Source organism: Dermacentor variabilis, chromosome 10 (genome assembly GCF_050947875.1).
Source record: "Dermacentor variabilis isolate Ectoservices chromosome 10, ASM5094787v1, whole genome shotgun sequence".
NCBI classification, from domain to species: domain Eukaryota; kingdom Metazoa; phylum Arthropoda; class Arachnida; order Ixodida; family Ixodidae; genus Dermacentor; species Dermacentor variabilis.
Genome location: NC_134577.1, coordinates 69,099,149 through 69,118,137, shown reverse-complemented (window position 1 = coordinate 69,118,137; position 18,989 = coordinate 69,099,149). Strand labels below are relative to the sequence as shown.

The 18,989-nt window shown below is 47.5% G+C and overlaps 1 protein-coding gene across 1 annotated transcript; it reads right to left on the bottom strand.

Moving 5' to 3' along the window:
- Window positions 1-4,884: 4,884 nt before the first annotated feature.
- LOC142559607 (uncharacterized) lies at window positions 4,885-17,806 on the bottom strand. Its single transcript, XM_075671183.1, has 6 exons — window positions 17,753-17,806; window positions 14,877-14,943; window positions 12,446-12,603; window positions 8,739-8,952; window positions 6,248-6,352; window positions 4,885-5,130 (listed from the first exon to the last, which is right to left on the bottom strand). The coding sequence occupies exons 1-6, from the start codon at window positions 17,782-17,784 to the stop codon at window positions 4,915-4,917; spliced, it is 792 nt and encodes a 263-aa protein (XP_075527298.1). The 5' UTR covers window positions 17,785-17,806; the 3' UTR covers window positions 4,885-4,914.
- Between the last annotated feature and the right edge of the window lie 1,183 nt (window positions 17,807-18,989).

Genomic DNA, 18,989 nt, shown 5'->3' with positions numbered 1-18,989 from the left:
TACCTATGTGGCTGCCGAACACACTCACTGCAGCGAACGAATGAGCTGCGGCCAGATTTCGCCGAGAACGCAGCCTTCCCACCTTCCATCGTCGCCGTTTTGAAGTTAAATTGGAGGCACGCGCTGGAAATCGAACTCCGGTTACAGAAGAACCAGCTCAGAACGTTTCCGAGTGGGCAAATTAGCGGGAGTTCTGCGTGGCAAAAGAAGGCAGAAGCGGTTTAGGCGCTCCTGCATCTTCGCAGATAATGAAAATTGCTGCCGGCCAAATTTAGCGGCCGCCTCACGGTGGTTCTTCCGCTCGATTTGGCTGTGGACTGCGGCGATTTCGTCATAAATGTCACCACCCTAGAAACGCGGTACATCGCAGCTCCCTAATGTGCCGCGCGCTCTCGTGTTCCCGCTAACAGTGGACCCATCTGTACGTCGTAACATTATTATCTACTTCCAAGTCATCTTACAGATTTCTGTTGCTTCCTTTGCGGGGCCTATCATATAGCAATGCGCGACACACAATTGCTTGATGGAAAAGGGAAAGTGAAAGTTTAATATCAAATCCCAGCACCGAAGTGCGACTGAGCTGGTTAGTAGGGATGCAATTGACTAACACAGTGGGCAGAGACCGTGAGACGGAGTGTACACACCAAAAAGCGACTATATATATATATATATATATATATATATATATATATATATATATATATATATATAATATAATTTTTGTCATTTGTTTATTGATACTGTCAGTCCTTGACGCGCTATTATACATATACATAATCGGAGAAGTGCATTAGTGCTCTTGGACTATGCAATAAAAAATAGAAAGAAAACCCACAGGAAAATGAGGCTGCACTGATGATATAAAACACATAACAATACATTTACGTAGAACATTACTGACCTATTATAACCCAAGTACAGAACTTCAAGGTATATAACGTCGGTGTACATCAGGGTAAACAACGCAGCGAATTGCTTAAAAGATAGACTTAATATTGTTTTGAGAGCTGAATCAGGTTAAGAATTCCACTGCTGAATTGCCCTGGGAAAGAAAACTGTACCTGAAGCACTCATTGTGCTCTATGGAAAGGGTACATACATACTTTGTGCCATGATGTTTCCTGTGCCTTGATTCGGAAATAAATGTAGTATGTTATTTTTTCACGATAATGAATTACTAAGAACAGGAACTTAAGCCTTTCTAACTCGTTACGCATTTGTAGAGGTGCGAGCTCTGCAAGTTTATATAATTCGGTCGGAGAGTGAAAACGGTGGTATTTATTAAATTTGAACATCGAAAGTCAGGCGCTCGACTTTATCAACTCCTATACAGTTGCATGGGCGTAGGGATTACATACTATTTTAGCGTAATTAGTTAAGGGAAAATGAGACATAAACCCTATCGTAGCAATCGCTACAAAGGAAATCCATAAGGGTTCCTCAAAAGAAAAGCCTCGCAGTAGAAGAAAAAATCGTCCTGGTCCAGGACTCGAACCAGGCACCACCCCCTTTCAGGGGCAACCGCTCTACCATCTGAGCTAACCAGGTGGCTAGCAGATGGCAGGGCGAAGTCGTATTGGCCACTCGAAACAAGGGCAAGAGTTTGACGTAATGGTTCTGCGCAAATCTGCAAGGTGGAGAGAAGCAATTAAAAGAGAGATCCACCCAATAGTGGCAATTGCTACAAAGGGAACTAATACGGCTTCCTTAGGAGAAAAGACTCGGAGTTGAAGAAAGATTTATCCTGGTCCGGGACTCGAGCCCGGGACCACTGCCTTTCCGGGGCAACCGCTCTACCACCTGAGCTAACCAGGCGGCTAGCAGATGGCAGGGCGAAGTCGAATTTATCGACAACTCGAAGAAAGGACAAGAGTTTGACGTAATGGTCGTGAGGAAACCTGCAACGTGGAGAGAAGCAATTAAGGGAAAATGAGCATCCACCCAATCGTAGCAATTGCTACGAAGGAAACCAATACGGGTTTCTCGGGAAAAAAAAGCCTCGAAGTTGAAGAAAAATTCGTCTTCATCCGGGACTAGAACCCAGGACCACCGTCTTTCCGGGGCAGGTGCTCTGCCATCTAAGCTAACCAGGCGGCTAGCCGATGTCAGGGCGAAGTCAAATTTATCGACAACTCTGAGCAAGGGCAAGAGTTTTATGTAATGGTTCTATTTCGGCACTGCACTTATCTCTCCAATTTTTCTTTAAAGATCACTTCACACACAAACCTGCAAGGTGGAGAGAAGCATTTGAGAGAAAATGAGGCGTCCACCCAAACGTAGCTATTGTTACAAAGGAAACGAAGACGAGTTCCTCGAAAGAAAAGCCTTTCAGTTGAAGAAACATTCGTCCTCGTCCGGGACGATGGCCCGGTACCACAGCCTTTCCAAGGCAGCCGCTCTACCATCTGAACTAACCAGGCTGCTAGCAGATGGCAGGGCGAAGTCGAATTTATCAACCAGTCGGAGTAAGAGCAAGAGTTTGACTTAATGGTCATGCGGAAACCTGCAAGGTGGAGAGAAGCAATTAAGGGAAAATGAGACTTCCATCCGAACGTAGCAATTGCTACAAAAGAAACCAATACGGGTTCCTCCAAAGAAAATCCTCGCAGTTGAAGAAAAATTCGTCCTGGTCCGCGACTCGAACGCGGGACCGCCGCCTTTCCGGGGCAGCCGTTCTACCATCTGAGCTAACGAGGCGGCTAGCAGATGGCACGGCGAAGTCCAATTTATTGACAACTCGAAGCAAGGGCAAGAGTTTGACGTAATGGCTCTGCGGAAACCTGCAAGGTGGAGAGAAGCAATTAAGGGAAAATGAGACATCCACGCAGTGATTGCTACAAAGGAAACAAATACGGTTTTCACGAAAGAAAAGCCTCCCAGTTGAAGGAAAATTCGTCCTGGTCCGGAATTCGAACCCGGAACCACTGCATTTACGGGGTAGCCGCTCTACCATCTGAGCTGACCATCAGGCTAGCAGATGGCAGGGCGAAGACAAACTTATCGACAACTCTGAAAAAGAGCAAGAGTTTTACTTAATGCTTCTGTTTCGACACTGCACCTATCTCTTCCATTTCTCTTTAAAAATCACTTCACACACTAACCTGCATGGTGGAGAGAAGCACTTAAAGAAATATGAGACATCCACCCAAAGGTAGCAATTGTTACAAAGGAAACAAATACGGTTTCCTCGAAAGAAAAGCCTTGCAGTTGAAGAAAAATTCGTCCTCGTCCGGGACGATGGCCCGGTACCACAGCCTTGCCGAGGCAGCCGCTCTACCATCTCAACTGACCAGGCTCCTAGCAGATGGCAGGGCGAAGTCGAATTTATCGACAAGTCGGAGCAAGGGCAAGAGTTTGACTTAATGGTTATGCGGAAACCTGCAAGGTGGAGAGAAGCAATTAAGAGAAAATGAGACATCCACCCGAACGTAGCAATTGCTACAAAGGAAACCAGTTAGGGTTCCTCGAAAGAAAATCCTCGCAGTTGAAGAAAAATTCGTCCTGGGCCGGGACTCGAACGCGGGACCGCCGCCTTTGCGGGGCAACCGCACTACAATCTGACCTAACGAGGCGGCTAGCAGATGGCAGGGCGAAGTCGAATTTATCGACAACTCGAAGCAAGGGCAACAGCTTGACGTAATGGTTCTGTGGTAGGTTGCGTATTTGCATACTTCCTCCTGTTTTCATTGTCACTAGGTACCAGTAAAATATGCGCATTCGGTCAAATATCTTGGCCTCATCTTCGACAGTGACCTCTGTTGGAACTGACGCCATTCTTTTGTTTGCCAAAGACTTCGCGCTGTATCTTGTGTCCTGTTTAATATTAGATATTTTATGCCTTTTTCTGTCCGTAAATGTGTTACACTCGCTCTAGCCTATGGTGTGCTTAGATACGGAATCACTGTTTATGGTCATTGCACGCTTGAATTCGCTTCTGCATTTACTTTTGAAGAATATTACCTACGACCTGCCGATTGGTAATAACATTGATATTTTTAGAAGATTAAGGCTTCCAAGTTTTAACGCTTTGTTAACAGAAACTATTGTGCTTAAACATTCCTGGTACAGTAAGTTCACCATTCCATATGTTCCTGCACGTGATTTAAGACCAAAATAGCGTTACTGCATTCCTTGCGCCTCAACCCGGTACGGAAAGCGCCCACGTCAATACTATGTACCTGCCCGTTTCAATAGTATGCCACCCAGTGTATTCCGCATGAATACAAAATACACCCTGAAAAAAATATTGCGGTATGTCTCCGCGTTTATTCCTGCCCCATAATTCGTTCATCTAGTGTTACTGTCTTAATTTCGCATTACTGTCATCCCTTTTGATGTTGTGATAGTTGTGTGTTCGTAAATGTTTTTCATCTTGTTTGTCGAGTTCGTTGCAACATCTCTATTTTCCTTTATTTTGCTAATGTTCGCTGTCTGCCAGGCGCTGCCACTCAAGCCCTTGGTGAGGCTTTGGTAGGCCTAATTTTAGTGTATGAGAATTGATATGAATAAATGTACCGTCCCTCCGTCCATCCATGCATCCATCCATCCATTCTAGAGTGGTGAAACCTTTGCCAGTATATAAACGTACAAGGTAGAACGCCAACATTGCAATGGCCGTCTCGAAACAGGCCGGGAATGAGCGTTTCGCAACCTCCAATTATTTGCTACTAACCAGCACTGTTAGAAGCTTCCCTGCCAACCACCGCTTGCACCCCTTACCCCCTTTATTCCTCAATACGCAAGCGCCGTCGATCCCGTTATTTGAGAAAACCAATGAAAACGCGTGCATCCGTTTTTTTGAGCGCTTTAGGTATACACTAACTGATCTGCTATAAAACGAACGGTAAAGTAAGAAAAAAAGACCCAGTTAGTGCCATCCACCGCTGTTCTTCTTGTCTTTATTAGCGAAAATCCTTAGCTATGTATCCACTCATTTGTTTCCTTCAGAATTAAGGCCCGCTTGCCACGGCAAGTTTTTGTCCTCTTGCAGTAGTCCTTCGTATCGAGGGCTTCCACCTTGTTCTGCAGTGTCGCTCTCTCACCATCGCTGGTGCCGTCGCAGTGCACGTCGTCACTCGGGGCGAGCCAGGACACCAGGGGCCACTTGGCGAATATTCCACTTGCCGTTGGCTGCAATCCGAAAAAGGGGTATCGTTGTTCGTGGACCGACCGACCGACCGACCGACCGACCGACCGACCGACCGACCGACCGACCGACCGACCGATTGATTGATTGACTGACTGACTGACTGACTGACTGTTCGTGGACCGACCGACCAACCGATTGATTGATTGATTGATTGATTGACTGGCTGACTGACTGACTGACTGACTGACTGACTGACTGACTGACTGACTGGACTGACTGACTGACTGACTGATTCAACAGGCCTCAACCGTACAACTGTGTGATGCCTACACACAGTGATAGGCAAATGTGCGCAGTGGCAAGTGCGTTTATTTGTGTTTTGAAAGTTGTGTACAATCACGCTTGTCGTCCTGCCGCCTGCCCCTTCAGAATGCTGAACACTTAACAGGAGAGTAAATGTAAACCCGAAACTAACCAAAATATAGTTATTATATTATATTTTGGTTAGTTTGACGATAGAGCGGTTCAATTAAAAAAGGGAAAAAAATGTAGGTCGGAGTTTCGGTGACGAAAGCGATGTGGCGTCGCTGTGCCGTTAGAGAGTTCAAATTATTTTTTTTTTCACTTGGCGTCGCTGTGCCGTTAGAGAGTTCAAATTATTTTTTTTTTCACTTCGGCTTTCGTGAAGCTGAGTAAATGATTTCTTTTTAGCTTGCTAACTTTAGTCCATTCCATACCTATAATAAACGAGCCTAAATACCCGCAGCAACGCTTACGTCGAACCTCCTCCCTCGTCCTCCTCTCTTTCGGCCTCGTTTCACCGGCAGGGGCGCGCTCAACCCAGACTGGCGTTTAAGGCTCGCGTAGACTTGCCCGGCGTGGTACGTTCGTTGGGGGCTTGCGTGCATCGAATGTTGCTTTTTGTTTTTTACTGCTGCTTTCTATTAACGTGATTCGTCTCGAGAAAAGCGGCTAGTGAACTGATTCGCAGCCTTGCGGGCGTTCGGTGTTTTTGCTTGTTTGCTTTTCCCTTTTCTTACTCCGGCACGTCGCGTAAAAATGGTTTTCATTTGCACAGTGTGTGCGAAGAAACGCGTTCCTGTATCGCTTGCTCAATTTGTTACGGGTGCGCTTCTCTAGAAGGCAACCACGACAAACCTGAATGTCGGGACCCTTGTCTTGGCTCGAGGGCAGTGCGGGACGGATCCTACGCTCAGAGCGCACGCAGAACGAGGCGTTGCGTTCGGAGATGCAGCCCAACACCTGCGCAAGAAAGTGCGGTGTTAATATCCTTTACATACTCAAAGAGAATAAGCAAAGACAGCGAAGGTTAGGCGAGTGCCCGCACCCTTCGGAAAGACACTTTGACTCGAACGCGGCACCGACTGCTGTTGCATTCGAACCGAACCACGATTACACACACATTTACCAGCGGTTGTTGCGTTCGTGCGTGCTCAAAGTGGTCCGATTATGTCGATCCCGATCGCTGCTCGTGGTGTGTCACGAAGTTCAACGAAACATTTAAATTCTGCGCGTTTCGCGTTTTAAAACGACGAGATTATTGTGAGGGAGGTTGTAAGTGGTAAACATCGGGTTCATCTTGACCACATGGAGTTCTTTGACCATCGAGTTCATTTTATCCGCACGGAGGTCTTCCCAAAGACGACGTCGATGTGGCACAGGGCTATCTTGGCAGCCGCAATAAATATTCGTGATCAGTTGCTGAAACGTAGCTTGAGTTCAACGTAGACCGGATCACGCGCACTTGAAACGACGCGGATACATAATTTGCCAGGCACCGGGATCTTCAACCTCGAAAAATGAAGCACCGTGTCACAGGCACTAATGTTCAGCTGCACTTCGTCTCGAAAGCATTTTTCGCCCTACTTTAACGGAGCGGTCGACGTTCCATATGAAATATAAGGCACGCGGCGTTTCATAGTTGTGACCTTTTAACTTTTTTTTTTGCGTTGCAATAACCGCAAATACGCGTATCTACATTCCAGTCAAATAATCACTCTTATCTAGAGCAGGGTTCCGCATACTTGTGCCTAATGGACAGTTTTGGCGGAGCGTCCGCGTACAGCCCAAACCACAAAAAAAAAACATTTTTTTCTATGTGGCTTTCGCACAGCTCCATTCAGACCAGCGTGTTCCAACAATTCCCAGGCGCCTACTCGGCGCAAGGCTAGTGAGAGCATTAATGCGCGTGGGCCCTACGCTCGTAGCGGCAACGGCACGTAGAACACTGCGCGTGTTCTGCAGCGAAACCGTGCGTTGTGCTTGGTCTCTCGGTTGTTTTACAGCCAGGCCGAAAGGGCGTCGCGGGCTTTTCACACGCTTGTGAAAAAAAATCCCAGATGACCTGAGCTATCGCCCAAGAGACGCGAAGGCAAAAGCCTTGTATAGCCTCCTGCAGTTTACCTTTATCCACCTTAACTCTCATTAATAAACCTGAGTCCTCCTTATTACAACTTAATCGATCTTAATCCGCCCTAATCCCTTTTATTCCTCTGCCATCCACCGTTATCACCTTAATCCACCTTAATCCGATCACTAATCAATCAGTAATTAACTTTGCTACCCAATAATCATCTCTCATAACACGGCTGGGCATGTTCTGGCTCTCGTCTGGACTGTCCCCTGTTATTTTCTGTACCTCACAACGCAACCTTCAAGCATAGAGTCTAAGGCATTCGCCTAAAAAATTTGTCGTGTGTCAACGTGATTAAACGCAGTTTGTCGAGGGAAAGCACGGTTTTGCTTGTTTTGCGAAAGGCCTCAGACGCTGCTCGGCGCCGTCTGAAACCACGGCATCTATACAACTGCACCACAAGACAACACACAGACGCTACTCGGCGCGGCAGCAGCAGCGAGCGAATTGAGCTTCGTGCTGCGTCTCGCTTCAACGCGACCTAAGCGTCGAAAGCACAGCGCATACGAAGCTACCGGCCCTCGGCGCACTTTGTACACGTTGTACACGTTGAAGATGACGCCCGTGCAACCGCGCACTTTGCCCATATCACAGCTCGCTTTCAAGATATGGGCGCCCACGTGGCGTACGCCGCAGCCGCCGGCAGTGGCAGGCTAAGTCCCGGTTTGACCTTGGCTGAGCTTGAAGGTCAGATTTACAGAACCAGGCGTTTTCTGGTTTAGTACCTGCAGTAGCAGCGCTGTCGCTCTAATAACCTAAACTAACGCAGTTCATGTAGCCATCGGTGCGCGCGAAGTCTGAGCGGAGCGGTACGTAAGCAAAGCTCTACTAAAACTGGCGAATGATCGGAGCGTTGTTCGACACACCTGAAATAGGAACCATGTTTAAACATGTGGAACGATCGGCGTTCCATATATCTTGCGGGTTTAGGTGGACCGTCATTGCAGACTAAGGGGAAAATATTAGCGAAATTTCTGTTCCCTTACGGCGGGAACCTAAACGTAACGAGCATAACATACGTATGACGTAGTAGTTCTGCGGAAGCCCGCAAGGTGGAGAGAAGTAATGAATAAAGGTAAAATCAGACATCCACCCGTTCGTAGCAATTGCTACGAACGGGTGGATGTCTGATTTTCCCTTTATTCATAACATACGTACGTGCGTCTGTGTTTCGCACAAGGCTACCTTCCAGCGCCTTTACGTGTAGCCCGTTACCTGAATCAGAGCCCACATTCCAGGAATCCCGCCGCCGCTGCCAGCCTGTAAGAGGAGGAGTCGCTGCTTGTCGTCCTTGAGGAACACCGGGACCATGGACGTCCTGGGCTGCTGGCCGCCTCGCAGCCTATTCGGCGCGTCGGCTTGCGCTGCGAACGCGCTCATGTAGTTATTCATGATGAGGCCTGGCACCGACGCCTTCTTGCTTCCGAACCTGCGTGCGCGATAAGGCCTGCGTCTTACCGCGTCGTACACTGTACGCTTCGCTGCACACTTTCACAGTGGGAGGTTGGAAGCTCGAATATTCTTACTCCCCCCCCCCCTCCCGTATTCTAAGAAACGATCCTTGACTCGAAGCTCTCTTCCTTAGCTCCGCCGAATGCGATGACAGCGCCACCTCTCGGGTGATGAAGGCGATACACTTCCCAAGAATTGCCGTGGGTGATCACGATGCGCAGTGACTACTTCTGTCGAGAAGTGGCGCTGCTATCTACTTTCTTCGATGTGCCTTTTCCCTTCCTTTTGTGTGCAGCCTTTCTTTTTTATTTTTTTCTCAGTCACTTGGCTTGGCTGCTGACTTCGTAACGGCCCTATTCATAGGAAATAGCCGCATCAGCATCAGCAAAGTTGAGTCGAGGTGCAGTGGAGGAGCGTTCTGGAATACGGAGGTTATTCCCGCTCGATTTGGGTTCCAGATGCAAACTGTAACGTTTCGCAAATATCTTGCGCTTACTTAAATTGAAACGTGTCTGACATGAAATCACAATACACAACGAGCTGCGTTCCACATATGTGAATTGTTTACGCGTAAAATGCACTTAAAAATAAACAGCTGTACCAGTTCCAGTAATATTGTCGCTCTTATCTGGAACTATGCGCGTTATTTGGAACATTATTCTTCCCATCTGTAACACGAACCAAGTTGAAACACACCTAAAGCTTGTATGTGCGCCTTGTTTATGTACCTAGTACAATGTGCGACATATTTAATATTTCCAGGTGTCCTTAGCGATCGCCTAAGAGACGCGAGGGCGAAAGCCTAGTAACGCCTATTGTAATTACTCTTAATCCACCTTAATCATCCTTAATCCACCTTGATACTCCTTAATGCACCCAAATCCACCTTAGTCTAATCACTGACCAATCATGACTTAACTTTGCTAATCATTAATCATCTCTCATACGCCGCTGAACATGCTTTGGTTGGCTTCTGGTCACGTGATATGTTCTGTACCTCACAACGCGACTTTGAAACATACAGATTTAATACTTTTTTCGTAATTATGTTTCCAATTACAGGTTCTGAAACAGTCTTCTAGACAACACAGTTCGAAATATTACTGGTGAAATTAAAAAAAAAGCACAGGTCAAATATTATACAGAACAGCGTTTCTTGTGTTTCGTGATTTGATGTGGAACGCCTTTCTATATGAATAAAGAAAAAAAATATTTGCAAAACGCTTTCTACTTATTCGTAGAAAACAGCAAATTTCAGCACGACTGCAGATTTCTAAACAGATCTTCAATTGTTTAAAAGTTGCGGTAAATCAGGCACTTCGAAAAACTAAAGAGAGAAGCGCCCCCATGGCAGCGTATCCAAAATTAATATTCGAGTAGTTCCAAGTGCATAAGCCAGAGGATCGATTGAGGACTAAACCAATATTACATAGCCCAGTTGTCATCAAATATGTGCGTTTCAAGATCGGCGCATGCGCAGTGGCTCCCACCGGGTGACTGCAGTCGGCGCGAGAGAGGGTCGTCGAAGAGCACCATATCCTTAGTGTTACAGTCTCAGTGACCTAAAAGTTCGTCCCGCGGTCGGTTTTGAACCCCGTCCCTGCAGCACAGCAGCGTGTTGCTCGACCCATTTGACCACGGACTATCCCGTGACTCATGCTGACGGGAAAAGAAGTTGGGCGTTTAGACATACGAAAATTGGGTGAAGTTTCCAAACAATGATAATAGCAATAAACAGGTGACTTCACGTGCACAAGCATAGTTCCACAACGAGTCTGAATTATGCAGAAAAAAGAAACAATGGGACGCGATTCTTTCGTTCCAAAGACGCGTGTCAGAATGCGTCGAGTTAATCCATAGCTGGAATTCGTTCTCTTTTTTTTACAGGAAATGTTTAGAGAAAGCTCTATTACTGAATTACGATTATTTTGCGACAAAGCAAGTAGTTTTACCTGAAAACAGATTTCTTTGCAAGATTTCTTCCCCCGTCCCCCCATTCGTTCTAGAATTTCCCCCAGGCTCTTACGTGCACAGGCAAGAATGCCCAAGCATCTTGCGTTCTAAATGTGCGCCCGCGCTCTCTCGATTACCCGGCGCCGAGATTATTGGCGTTTTTCACTGGTCGATTCCGAGCAGGATTTCTTGCTCCGCTGCAACGAATCCGAATTTCACTGGTCGATCTGGAGCGGTTTCGCGCGTTCCGCGGGTGGTTTCGGATCAACTTGCTCCGCGCTGGACCGCTCTCACTTGCTCCGCCGCTCAGGGGCGGATTCGGGCGGAAATAGCTCGTGTCACTTCCGTCTTCAAGCGAAATCGGTACCCGGTTGGTACGCACAACATTGTGTTGCTTCGCAAAATGGCTGCGTTCGCTGTTGCTGCTGAGCTCGCGTTTAGCCACGAGAGCTCGGAAGACAGCGATTACTAGGTGACGCAGGTGCTGTACGAAGCCTTCTATGAACGTTATCCATGCACAATCCTTGCGGACACAATATGGAAATGACGGACTCTGCGACTGCCGCGGTCAAATTACGCGCGGCGGACGGCGGCTTTGGTTGCAGTGGAAACGTACAGAGCTGAAGTCGGGCATGGTTTCCGGAACCGGTTTGTGCGACGTGTACGCAGACTTCCTGTGTGATCCCCCACGGAGCATTCTTGCGCTCCGCTGGCCGATTCAGATTTGTGAAACCCGAGCGCTCGCTCGAGGATTTCGGCAGCCGCTCCAGATCGACCAGTGAAAAACGCCATATGTCAGCTGACGTCTGTGCGGCGAGGCGGGCGCGCGATTTGAATCCCCGCCTACTCAGTGACGTAGGATGGGAAGCGAACGCTATAAAAGCGAGATGCGCATGCGCGAACTAACGCATCGTTTTGATCAAACAACCAGCGCGCCAACCGTTGCCTCACAGTAAACAAACAAACAAGCAAACAAGCAAACAAACAAAGCTACGACTACTAACCGACGTAGAACGTATGATTATCAGACTACAGTTTGTGCGATTCCCCACACCTTCCATGGAACCCTATGGTATTTCTGGCAATATATTTCTGCTATTAGTATTCACGATGCGCAAAACAATTAAGGAAGCTAGCATATTTCCTCTTGATTAGATTGTTTTTTATATATTAACTCTGCTGTGTACAATGTACAATCGCTGATAAATACGCTGCGTTTGAAATTTTCGTGGTGCTTTGTTTCCTGCAGACCGTAGGGTTCGTGATGCGTGCTTATGGGACCTTTCATGGTACCACGCACAAGTCATGACGATGAATGTTTATATTTGTAAGAAAAGGGTGGCTTCTTTCTTTTTTAAGCGATAACCGGTAAGCTTCCTGCTCTTCGGACAAGGATAATACATGTGTTGGTTATTCACCACAGTGCTGCCTCCTAACTAGGCATGTTTATTCACCACGTTGAAAAAGTTTTGCAGTCCATGTTTCTGTAACATTTTGGTTATTCGTTCAGAACTTACGGTTCGTTGATGCCGGATATGATGGTGACGGCTTTGAAATCCTTCGTTATGGACAGGTGGACGCCGCCGTAGTCTTCGACGATCTTATGAGTAGATTGGGTGGCCATTTTTCCAGCGGTAATGCTGCTTTTTATTTCCTCCACCAGTTCCGGAAAGCCCTGCAAGTACGCATTTGTTGATGTTTGTTTGAGAAGAAGAAGAGAAGTTTCGAGGACACCTAAGCACTTACGATTTGGGAATGCGAAAGCATCAACGTGCGATTGTGAACGCTGCTGAGCGGTGCTTCGAGTTTTGCGCGGCGAGTAATGTTTGCGTTAATGCTCGATCTGCCCACCGCGTATTCGGGAGTGTTGACGACGATGGTGGATTCCGCTGCCTATCTCTTCGCTCGTTTCGCTGCGCTCTTGCGCGCTTCTTCACTTCGCCTGCGGTGCAATGGCGTGGACGGCCACGATCCGCTACTGCAGAGGCCATGGACGCCGACGACGTAGATGCTCCAGAATCGCGTAGCGGTATACGTGCTGCCCGAGCCAGCGACGAGCGCGAGCTAGCGTCACAACCGCGCTAGGCGCGCGGAGTAAGCAACACCCCAACACTAACCGCACGGAGGCCATTCGACTACAAGGTGACCCTTACACACACAAAGTCATCGCGACATACGGAAGGGAAACCGGCTAGCTTTGTGCGGTGTAGGGTGTAAGAGTTGGAGGGACTTCCCACTGCTGGCAACCAGTTGTACGGGTTGAGGTCGGGCATGAAATATGTGGTAGCTGGCCCATGCCATCGTCCAACTCACTCACGCTTGGGACGTGGTGGTAGGGAGGAACATGCTCTCATCGAGAACTAGGAGTACGGGTTTTATTTACAGAATTTACATTACGACAAGAGGTACATTTCAACAGTCTAGCATGACTCCCAAATGCAGCACGAAACACGAAGCACGAGGCACACAGCACAGGAGCTCACGAGCACGATTAGCAGCCGACAGGACGGCTGCTTAAAAACCCTCTGTGCTCCCTAGATGCCTAGGTGAGGGAAAACTGCTGTCCAACCTTCATTCAATCGGACCATCCACAGTCGTTGGAGGCGTAGTCGACCCGCCTTCGAGGGGAAGGGTTCACGCACTCACATCTACACTTTGGATTCCCCAAACATACGAAGTAGGGTGGGTCCTCGGAGGCTGCTTGTCGCGCTTGACCCCAGCAGCACCTCTTGATCCTAGAGCTGACTTCTCAGGTAGCCGCCGCGACTGTCAGCAGACTGTGAGGAATTGTGGGGCTCATGAAAACGCTCCTCAAAACACACTTTTCCAGCAGCTATCTTGCTGCAAGTAGATCATGAAGGCGACAGCGAATCAAGTAACAATACTCGGTACACCGAACGTCGCTAGACTTGCTGGCGTCGCCAACTCTCCGAAGGAGGCGCATGGTTGATTAACTTTGCTTTGGTCTCCAGTCCTCTGAAGGAAGTTCATGGTCGGTTAACGTTGCTGGCGTCGCCGGTTCTCTGAAGGACGCCACCCCCGCAACTCGATCTAAACAACCGCGGTGGGCTGGCATCAGTACCCCTGCAGGCCGATCGTATTAAGGGGAGGTCGACCAGCTCGCGCAAGAGGAACGAAACTTAACATGCACCTAGAAGTACCAAGACTATACATATAACCGGAAGACCCAGGACTGAGATGACGCTCCGCCTCAGCCGACAATCCGCGATCCGACATTCCTTTCCCACCTGATCCCCAACAGCGGCCGAGAGCCATCCTCTTTCTTAAAATAAAGGCTTTTATTAATACATTCGCTCATATGCTACAGCAGTCGGCGCTTCTCAGCAGTATCCGTACCACCGCCAACCACAGGTTGGGAAACCTATAGGGACGGCGAGAATTCCCTGGACAAGCTCAGACGGCTTTTTAGTAAAGCACCCGCCGCAGTGGTGGGAGGCAAATGAAAGGTGTCGCCATGTACAGGCCGGTAAAATAGGTACGGGCGCGCTACCGAACAGGTGTTTGGCGAATATCAGACACCTCAACACTTGGGAAGGACATCCACCGGACGGAACACTGTGGGCACTTCATCATCTGTATTCCTTTTTCAAAGTTGTTTGAGCTTTTGTTTGCCTCCGTTCTTGGACAGCAGGCCTAGAGGTCTGTACAAACCTCTTCCAAGCGACGCACTCGCAAAGAGCCCGAACGCCTGGCCGGGGAGCTGCGCATAACTCTTCTTGTGAGACTTGTGTAAGTGTCCGGCAGTGTGGATCGAACCCCGCACCTATTGCAGTCGAGCCGAGCGTCCTACTAATTGGGGCAGCGGCCCAGTGGGCAACGTGCGTCGTAAGAATGGGAGGCCGAGCTAGAGTTTTGAAAGGTCAACGAGCTAAGTAAAGGCCTATGTTCCTTTCGACGAGCTTAAGGTCGACCAAGCCAGTCTCTTACCTTCTTGGCTGCTTCTCCGCCCAGCTCCGGTAACTTGGCGAGCACGCTGCTCAGTTCGTCCTGCGCTCTGCAGAATACAAAACAAAAAAAGAGCACGATGAGCCGAACTACCAAAGGCCCCTGTATTCAATCACAAGCTGTTACTATTCACAGTGACAGTGCCCTTGTCGCCTCTCTCTCTCTCTCTCGCTTTCTATATATATATATATATATATATGGGTAGTGAGTGGTCCTGCTGGCTAACGCACCCAGAGTTAACTCTAGTCCTATTAACAAATACGCAAGTAAGTGGACGGGAAAACGGCGCCGCAGTAGCTCGATTGCTAGGATCATGGTACGCGTAATCGGAAGCCGTGAATTCGTCTTCCACCTGCGACCAGCTGTTCACTTTCTACTAAATTAATTTATAATTTCTACATTTCAATGAAATAAGCAAGTAATTACCCAGTGCTATTTTTGTTCTCTTATCTGTTGACTTTATGAAGTCGTTACGACAAACCAGACTTCTCGGTTCCCTTTCTTCTTGTTCACGCGTACAACACACACACACACACACACACACACACACACACACACACACACACACACACACACACACACACACACTCACACACACACACACACACACAGGTCTTCGCATTACGCATATGTGATGCTCTTACCAATTGAGAAACCGCGGCGCGGTTTGCCCATCCACTTTCTATGGTATTTACGCCTATGTTTGACCTTTCTTCTCGTATATATATATATATATATATATATATATATATATATATATATATATATATATATATATATATATATATATATATATATATATATATATATATATATATATATATGGAAGCACACAGTTTAATGGTTACAAGACTTACATTTGTAAATGCACTTGTTTTCTTGAACTCACAGGTATAATCAGCACTCGATGGCAACCAAAGGTCTATGGGATGCCTCTCATTGGGCGATCACGGGAAGACTACAAATGATGCCGTATAGAGTGATATGAGCTGGACAAGTTTTGAAGTAAGGGAAGGGAGGAGTGAAATTGATTAAGCAGAACGGCTGAGGATAATAAAAGAAGGCAATGTGTCACGAGAATGCTCTAAATTCTCTCGCTAATTCTCTCGCGAGAATGTTCTAAATTCTAATAATAGAAGGCAATGTGTCGCGAGAATATTATAAACTCTCTCGCTATGATTCCCCCTCACAAATAATGCGTGATAATGGCATCGAAGTCCTTGAGCAGCGAAGGCAACACTTGAAATTCGATTTCTTACCATGCTTATTAATGGAGACTTATCAATTAATCCTGCATCGTATCTGCTCAGTACAACGTCTAGGCTTACTCGACACCATCATCCGAATTCACTAACACCTTATTTTGCACGGACGGATGTATTCAAGTATTCTTTTTTCCCCGAACTATAACAGACTGGAATAACTCGTTGTTCCCTGTTTCAATTGATTGACTCATTGTATTACTGTTGTGTCTTACCACATTACTTGATTGAATAATGCATTGTAATATTGTTGTGTTTAACCACCCTGCTTGGACCTGTTTTAGGTCTGCAGTATGAAATAAATAAATAAATAAATAAAATATTTATACAGGAACAGTATAATAATAATAACAATATTTGGGGTTTTACATGCCAAAACCACTTTCTGATTATGAGGCACGCCGTAGTGGAGGACTCCGGAAATTTTGACCACCTGGGGTTCTTTAACGTGCACCTAAATCTAAGCACACGGGTGTTGGAACAGTATGGACTCGCAGTGTTCGGAAAGAACTAGGAAGCTTAGAGTCAAGTATGCGACCGGTATAGTAGGCAACATGGCATGCAAAGAACATCAAACGCAAATTCAGAGGGGCAGAGACAGTTTCATGGGTGGCGGCATTGAAGAAGAAACCTGCTATGAGCAGGTACCTCAAAGAAATGAAAAGAAATGAAAGAAATAATTTATAACTCAAGGGGAAGCACTTCACTTTTCGAAACGAGATCAGGATGCCCTTGAAAGCGAGGAACGCCAAGAAAGTTGGAACATGTGCTTGCTGCGGTAACGCTAGGGAAGCAATGGAGCGTGTTTTATTAGAATGTGAACACATTACCCAGCTGTCATTTTAGGCTCGGCTGGCCCCCTTGAATGGTCTCAGGGATAACAAGGGCAAAGTAAACGTGTCCGCAAGTGAGACTAGTAAAACGCGATTGGAGGCTTGGTGGCAGAAAAGTTGGGAGACCACAAACATCGGAGGTATACGAAAACAAGTTTCTCAATAACTATTCTGAAAGTATGATGCTGGAAATGTTTGGTATGAAAAAAAAGGATAGGTAACAGATTTGGCAAATCAGGAGAGAGCATGGTGGCGCGAAGCATCGCCCCGTTTGAAAGGTCATGCTCATAGCACCCGTCCATCCAGTTACCTCGTCATCGGCAGTTAAGTTCAGGCCTCAACAATACTTTGAGCTATGCTCTTAGTGGTTTGCTGTTGCGAAACTTACTAGCAACTGCTGTGCGAGGGTCTTCAAAGTTTGCCGGTAGAGGTAATATGAGGCGTAAACATTTGACTGCACGATGCGAACTTATCACAATAAATTTTACACCCTTAAGGGCGTAAGACTATCAAGGCTGTCTCAAGGCTATCATCCTCACTCGTATGACCATAAGAAGCTTATTGTGCATGAAAACTCTCTCAAACTACACCTTTGACGAGAAAACCGTAATTAAAAACTCTATAATAATTCTAACCATAATCGGCCAGAACTTCAGAGCAATAGTCTCTAAACTTTAATGTAGTCTTCGCATCGCCTGCGGTAGCTATAACCACGTTTGCTTGCCCCGAATAGTCGCAAAAAAGTGTAAAGAAAACTTCATACCTCTTGATCAATTTTTCATCCTCCGAAGTCATGTCCTTTATTGGCCCAATGTATTTTGAGCGTCTGCAGTACAGAAAAGAACTTATCAGAATAAGTCCCAATGGTGGACTAACAGATGGTACGTGAAAGCCTTATTTTTTTCGGGCCCAACTACAATTTCTAACTGTGCATAATCACCAACTGTGCATAATCAAGCATCAAACTGAACTTAAAAAAAACAGGTGCGATATATTTCATCCAGGCTGCTGCAGTAGACATAAAACATGAGAAGGCAAGTGGTCGAGCACACAACGTCGCCCACTGAGCCCGGCTTTCCTGGCTACACAGCCACCAATGGCAATCGCCAATGGTTCCAGAGTTTACGAATTAACCTCCTATTTGCTCCGAATGCTCTATTTATGGCTTCATAAACAACGCTTGGGGTGGTGGCGCGGAGCAGAGTTGCAACATCCGGGCCTCTAATGTGAAAGTCGTAGGCTCGAATCCTTGTCCAGCCCACTACACTTTTCAGGCTTGGAGTAGAGCTTGACACCAACAAAAACAAAAGATACCTAGAACTAGCGCAGCTGTGCTAGTCCAGGCGAGGCCAAGTTAAGAGTGCCCGCTAAACTTCAACAACGATACTCCCTCACCAGAACAGTCATAAGCCTGCCAGGTGAAGTATTTGGCCGCTACCTCCCTGGTGACTCTAGCAATTAACCCGTGGCCCTACGTCGCCAGCATCAGGGGAGCACCTGACCGCGGCGGCGGTCAGATCTTGGGCGCAAGAGAAGGTGCTAACAAGCTCTGGATCTGGAAAGGCCGCGACTGGAAACTGAACCTGGCAACGCTTAAAAGGCGAACCCAATAGAGTAAAGGGCCGTTTATAGTCTGACGTAACGCCCGCGCGCGCGCACGCTACGTCACGTCGGCGAAAACGACCCCTGTATAGTCGGGCGCACCGGCGCAGCCAATGTAACCTGCGGCTTCCGACGCGCTCCGACGGGCCTGGCGCCGGTATGGCTCCTGAGCCATTCGCGCGTCGGAGTCGGCCGAACTCACGCACCACAATGCATTGCGCGCGAAGAAAAAGGCGCCAACTCCGCAGACGGCTTTTGCGGACGGCGCGCGACTTGGCGAACCTTCTGCGCATGCTCCGAAGATAGCAGCCGACGGTGCGCGCGCGGAAGTGTAGAGGGGATGGCATCTCGGCTGGCGCAGCGCAACCGACGTAGCGTGACTGACCGCGAACGACGCT

Excerpts from the sequence above, each read along its gene's own strand:
- LOC142559607 (XM_075671183.1), bottom strand. The coding sequence starts at position 17,784 with ATGACTTCGGAGGATGAAAAATTGATCAAGAG. Across the intron at positions 8,953-12,445 it reads ATATCCGGCATCAACGAACC|GTTCGGAAGCAAGAAGGCGT; the intron begins GTAAGTTCTGAA and ends TCGCGCACGCAG. Across the intron at positions 6,353-8,738 it reads GAATGTGGGCTCTGATTCAG|GTGTTGGGCTGCATCTCCGA; the intron begins GTAACGGGCTAC and ends TTTCTTGCGCAG.